The sequence below is a fragment of the Gavialis gangeticus genome, unplaced genomic scaffold, assembly GCF_001723915.1.
Source record: "Gavialis gangeticus isolate Ggan-Ray unplaced genomic scaffold, GavGan_comp1, whole genome shotgun sequence".
Taxonomy (NCBI): Eukaryota; Metazoa; Chordata; order Crocodylia; family Gavialidae; genus Gavialis; species Gavialis gangeticus.
The window spans coordinates 22,443,583-22,450,433 of record NW_017729030.1 but is presented as its reverse complement, the minus strand read 5'-3'; the positions used below and the strand labels follow the sequence as shown (position 1 = coordinate 22,450,433).

At 42.3% G+C, this 6,851-nt stretch overlaps 1 protein-coding gene across 1 annotated transcript in view; it reads left to right on the top strand.

Annotated features, from left to right (window-relative positions):
- PRSS12 (protease, serine 12) overlaps positions 1–6,851 on the top strand; it is a 147,754-nt gene that overhangs the window by 39,244 nt on the left and 101,659 nt on the right. The window contains exon 4 of the mRNA XM_019521823.1: positions 3,313–3,491. Coding sequence (XP_019377368.1) covers positions 3,313–3,491 — 179 coding nt within the window. The remainder of the gene's footprint in view (positions 1–3,312; positions 3,492–6,851) is intronic.

Genomic DNA, 6,851 nt, shown 5'->3' with positions numbered 1-6,851 from the left:
AAACTGCTCCCAGTGCCAGTTTTACCAGCATTGGTCCCAGGAGCCTGACTGAAGTAAGTTGGGTTTGGGGGGAGGGACTGGCAATTGGGGAGGGGGGGGGCTAGTAGAAGGGAAGGTTCTCTCTCCCTGGGACAAGGGGCTATTTTTAGCCCCCCAACCCACCACACCCCCAGGTAAACAACCCCCTCTTCTCGAACCAACAGCTCCATCCTGCCCACCCTTCCCACCACCCAAACTTACTTCTTTGGCTTCTAGCACTAGTGAATTCTGTTAAAACTGGCACCAGGAGTGGCTTGTGGGTTCAGGCAGTTTGATGGGCTTGGGGGGTGGGATTGGCTGGTCCATCATGGGGGTGTTGTCTGCCTCAGGGTGGGGTAAAGAGCTTGGGGTGCTAAAAATAGCCCAGTGCTTGTGGTGGGGCGGGGAAAGAACTGCAGTCTAGGCTGGAGCCAGTGGCTGGGCTTTCCTAGCCCCAGGGCTGAGCTGGGAACTTTATGGAAGTTCAGTTAGATCAGTCTCTCTGGATCTGATTTAAATTAGACTACCCCTAAGTTAACTTACATTGGGTTGGCCATTTTTAGACTGAGCTAAACTTCCTGAACTTCTGTACAGCTCGCACTTAGGTCGACCTACCTAGGAATCTAAATTTAAGATCTACATTTGGGCAAACTAAGGTAGATTGGGTGGCCAGTTTTAATGTGGTGTAACCTCCTTCTAACCTCCCTGAATGTCTATCCTTAGCAGTGATCTTAACATTATTCTCCAATACCTTCCAACAACGCTTTTCGATTTGCAACTAGTTTTTTGGGGAAACTGAGGTGTTCTTGTTTGCATTCTGTGTCCTGGACCTAATTTTAGCCATTGGCATGTTAGCCAGTCCTATTAAAAGCCTTGTTTGAGTTTCATATTGGGAATGAAACCTGAAATCATGCAAATTCTGAAGCCTTCAAGTTTTTCGACATAGTCTTATGGAGATTTTTGACATAGTTCTCATCATGTTACTCAGACCAAGAAGCCCTGTGTTAGGCAAATATCTCATGGGCCAACTGCCCCACGGCATCTGTCCATATAAGCTGCCTGTAGAAAAACAGAAGTAGAGAATAAAAAGTTCTTACATATCTATTACCTTCTGATACACAAATGAATGTTATATATTTAAATGATAAATTTAGGTTTGGGTTTAATCTATCATTACCTGTATAGTTATCTCTGACAGAGATAGAAATAGTATGACTATCTAATTAAATAATAAGATGTGACAGGTGTAACTACTAGTGTTATAAAATATCACACTTCATAGGTTGCTATGAGTAGTTCCTCTGGGTCTGATTAATAAATAACAACTTTCAAGTTATTTTCTGGAGATTGAGAACCATCTGGAAGGAGCTGATGAACTTAGTCCCTTAAAACCAACTGGTCATTTGTCTTTAGGAAATGCCTGGCTAGTTCTTCTAATTGTTATTATAGAATGAAAATGAGGTAAGGGGAAAATGCTTATAGGTATATGGATTTTCTTTAAGGACAGTGCCATTTCAGCTTCTAGAGAATCAATGCCTTGTGCATTAGCCAATCTAATTACATTCTACCAGGTTATAATTTCCCAATCACCCACAAAGTATGGTAGGCTTTGGTGTCTTTCTAGCATTTCAGCTACACGTGAAATCACTTACTGTTTGCTGTGTGCCAGGTGGTTAGCATGGTATATTTACACTGTAACTTTTCTAGTGATTATTCGTTCTTGAAGAGTTCCAGTCAGCACCAAATCTAAGCTGTTTTATAATGTCCAATATTAATCTGCACGTACCAAGCCAACTTATAAAAATACACAGATTAGATGAGATAAAAGTTCAGCCATCTGGAGGTTGTGATTTTGCTTATGGTTTCTGCTGTCTATGTGCAATATTTCCTTATCCTGTTTTCATGTGAAATTGTTCTTGCCTTTGGCACTCTGACTATTTGGGTTGTATAGAGCCCTTATCAGCAAAAGCAATTTAGTAAGAGATGTAAATCATAGGCCATTTCAGCAGGAATGACTTAAAAAAAAACGTGAGTGGAAAACTGGTGTTAGGATTTAGCCCAGAGTTTGTGTCTAAGAGCTACAGCTCTTACTGAAATGAGTGGGAATTGCTAGTGCTCAATACTTCTATACATGCTGCTTCTTTGACCTTACTGTATCTGTTCCTTTCTTGTTCCCAAAGTTTCATTATATTCATTATGGTCCAAGGCCTGGGTATTCTGGGGGGGGACACAGGGCCCCATAAGCACCTTAAGAGATATGTTAGCTATATAGTGGGATGAAAGCAGCAGAGACCTCTTTCAGGGGAACTGCTTACCCTTTCATGGACTGTGGAAGAGATCTCTGGTTGTTTTCTCCAATTCAGCACGTAGAGGAGGATAGTGTGGTTGGCTTAGCAGTGCAGCTCCAATAGGTTATGACTACAGGTGATGCATGGAGGAAGCACGGGGGGCACATGCCCCCTGATTTCGGTGCCAGTGGTGGGGTGCAGGGCTGCAGCCCCGCCAGAGCCAGGGTCTGGCAGCAGTGAGGGTGGCAGAGGTGTGATATCTGTACTGATGGTGGGGCACAGGACTGCAGCCTGGCCCACCAGTAATGGGGGCAGTGGCAGTACTGTAGAGTAGTGCCTCCTGACTGTCAACACTTACACATTGTCTATGTCAGAGGTTTTCAACCTTTTAAAATAAGTATACCGCTGGTGGCTGGATGCAGAGTGGGGGGGGGGTGCGGTGCGTGGCCGGACCTGGAGCAGCAGTGGCACAGGGTGGTGCGTTGTGGTGGCGGCTGCCATGTGTGATCTTCCCCCCACTGCGTCTGGCCGGCCGGGTGGCACCTGAGTGGCCTGCAGAGGGGAACCGCTGCCTTCGCTCCCCCCACCCTAGTCCTGCTCCTGGGAGGCAGTGATGCGGGGTGGTGGGTGGTGGCGCTGTGTTCCTGCCTGCCCGTGCATACCCCCTAGAGCCTTTCCAAGTACCCCCAAGAGTGTGCGTACCCCTGGTTGACAACCCCTGTTCTTGTTCATGACTACAATGTACCCAGACATCTCACATTGTAGTAACAAGAAAAGGGCACATCTCGTCCTCTCCATCTCCTATCTTTTTGGAAATGTCTTACCTCCATAAATGTCCTGGTTTGAGCCAAGGATTTTGCCTTGAAACTTTTACTTATTGAGCAAAACCTTCTCCTTCTCTCATCTCATGGATTTGGTTTGATATAATATGATTATGGAGACTGGGGTGATTTCAGAAACAAATTACACAGCTGTTTTTCCTTATATCCAGTCATTCCTCCTACAGCGAAAGAGGCACAGCAAAACACATGCCATTTGCTGAACTGGGCCTTATTCCTGTGTACTGGAGTGATGTACGTTGCCATGGTGATGAAGAAAATATACTGTTATGTGAAAAAGACATCTGGCATGGTGGAACATGTCCTCAAAGAATGGCAGCTGCTGTCATGTGCAGCTTTTCCCAAGGTAATGTATACATTTATATTGGTTAACTTTTTACCTTATTTGAACAGAACTGTCATAATTGCACAAGATAATTTATTTAAAAAAATCTAAGTTGGATCTCTTGGAAGAGGAAATTAAATATAGATTCCATTATAGCACAATTCTTTCTTGTAAAACACTTGCCTCCACTATGAAAGCAGCAAATAGCTGCATCATTCTTAAAAACATATTTCTATATACTGAACACTAGGAGCACCAGATTAAAGACTCTGTGGCTTTAAAACACAGGTTGTGAGGAAGGGGCAGCTGTGCTGCAGTGGGAACCACTGAGAGGAATTCAAGTCAAAATAGTCAGATTTGTTTCAGAATGGAGGGAGGTATCTAAAAGTAACGGTACAGACAGGAGTGACGATTTGCTATATGGAACAGTTCCTTTGAGCCATGTGGCAGTGCTGTGGTCCTCCCATTGGATGGTATAGCACCCAAAACACTAATTAGAACAGCAGTTCTATTAATTAGTTCCATTGTGGATGTCCCTGCCCTAGGGTGCAAGGAAGTGGAAGTCTGTGTCCTTTATTCTACCTATGGTGCCCAAGCAGTGACAGACACATTTTTGCCCTGATGCTTCAGTACCTGTGAGGAATATTTTGATTTGACTTTTTGAAAAGTAAAGAGAGTTGTTTTGGTCCTTCTTACATTTGTATTTGAACATTATACCAGGAAATGTGGGTTGTGTTCCATTCAATTTATTTTGTAAATAAACTACTGAAGTAAGGAAAACAATATTTTTTCTAAGAGCCGAATGGCATTTTGCTATCAGCATCAGTGAAACAAAGATTTAACACCTTGTGCACATTCTGCATGCAAAACCCTTCACATCTGCTAGCAGAGTGGTTACCTCTGAACTCTACTATTGCAGCATATTTTTATGAAAAAGTATCATGTTTCTTTTAAATTTGTAACTATTTGCACAATATAAATCTGTTCCCTTCCCATGTCTCCTCAGAAATATATAATTTTAAAGGTAAGTCATATCTGGCATTTAAACAACCTTGCACATCTTTATTCAGAGCCAATTTTTCTTCCTTGCTTACGTTAGGTATTCTTTTTCATAGCTGTGGAAAGGAAGCCTTAAATAATTGTGCATATCATTTAGGACATTGGAGGGTGCCGGAGATGCTTACTGTGGAGTTGCCTAACTAGCTCTGCAGTAAACATCTCAGCATCTACACTTGCTGTGCTATTAGGATTGAGTTAACTAATTAACTTGTATTTACAAGTACTATCCCACTGCAGAGTTTTTCACTCTACAGCACTGCACGTGTAGACGCAGACCCGGCTGCCTGGGGCATGAGGGTACTTTGATGTGGGGGCAGCCTCCCAGCTAGGTCCACACTGAAGCACCGTTGTGCCCCATCCAGTCCCTCTACAGTACATTGGACACTTTTACACGTGCTCCAATGTGTTCTAATAAGAACATGTCAGAGCAGACTCGATTAATTGAGTTTGCTGGAGTGACACTCCAGCATGCTACAACATCTCATGTATTTGCCAGCCTGTGTTTCAAAATGGCATGCTTTAACTAAAGCTCATCAGAGCTGACCCCCTGGAGCCCCTTTCAGCCAGGGCTGTTCTGACCCAGCTCAATGTGCTTCGGTCCTAGGTGTATATTCACAGGGTGTGCCTAGGAACAATAAACTCTGGTGCGATATGCACTGGAATTTATTGCTCCACTTTAATTGCACATGTAGATGTGCCCAGGCACTTTTAAATACTTGGCTATATCTGCAGATCAGGTAGTTTAGAATATGAATGTTTGACCCTTATTATCATTTGCACAAGAAAAAGTAGTCAAATTTAAGCTCTATTTTTGTACTTAGTTACATTTTTTATTCGGGAGCTACTTTAAGACAATAATATAATAATGGCGATAGTAGTATGAACTACAACAGCAAGAACAAACAAATCATTGAAGAGTGTGTGTTTAGAATCCCACTTTCTTTTTTGCATCTAACCATGCTTTTACTCTTATCCTGCTTTCTCACATATAATTTGACTAAAGGTAAGATATGATCAGATTCTTTGCTGAGAAATCTAAAGCTAACACACTTATTGGAACCCCAGTCTCTTATACCTTATGTTCAGGATAGAGAAGAACTACTTTGGCAGCCCCAGGCTGACCAGTCTGTAGTGTGAGACCTCTCACAATCTTGATAGGAATGGATTACCTTCCAGTGGGAAGAGATAACACAGCCACCACCCTTGTTTATTTTTGTTAAGCTTTACCTAAGCAGAGGACTTCATATGAGCCTCTGTACATATTACCATCCATAGAATCTGTATTTCCCCTCAGAAAACATTCAGTTCTAATACTTTGATAAGACAGGAAGAAATACACATTTTGAAAAATCACAGTTCCCAGATCATCAAGCTTTCCTTTGTATTTAAACAGGTGAAAACCACTAAACAGTAGTTGTGCAAGGAGACCTCAGGCACCTCAGAGAAAAAAAGAGCTTTATCCATTTCAAAAGGAATCAAAACTCCTGGAAGAATAATGCCTTTTCTTAGGCCAACTAGATATTTGCAAACAAATTATTGTATTTGTCTGCAAGCTTTTGGGTGCACACACCCTTTATCAGGCAAAGGAGAGCAGAGATTGTAAACGTTCTCTTAGGTAGAAATGCAAATTCATATATCACAGGACAACTGAAGGTGTGGTAAAGTCTCCTGTTTGGAATAGTTCATTTTGTCCAGGTTAGGCACAGAGAAAGGTTGAAAGAGCATTTTACCTCAAAGTTGTTGGTTGGCAAGCTGGATATAGAGGCATATTTCCTTCAGGTTATGATGTTTCATATTTCACAGAAGACTGGAAAGATGGAAAGCTCTTCTGGGCAGGAGTTTCTTTTGTGGCGAGGTATCTGTGCTCTGTGAGATGCAAATTCACTCAAACAGTGGCAGGAGCCTGGTGTTAGCAGTTCAGATGGTAAAATGCTTCCTGTTTGTAGAAGTCAGTATTTCTGTTGGTAAACTGCTTCCTTCTGGTAAAATTATGAACTTTTCATTTCAAATAATGGCTAAAATTCAGTATCTTCCCCATGTCAGGTATCCAGGTTGTAGCTGTACTGATTTAGAGGCAAAAGGAATCAAAACTTGTGGAAGAGATTATATGTTGTTAGACCAAGTCGATATTTGCAAACAAATTATACGTACCGGATACCTTGTCCATTTCAAGAGTGCTGAAAGGAGGTTAAAGAGTCTTGGTAGCTGAAATAAGTCCATTCGGAGCCCCTGCTGATTAGGCAAAACAATGTCAAATGGCTTGTTTATTTTTCAGATTTTTGCTACTGCTAGCCTTTCCAAGTGACTCAACCCCCCCCACCC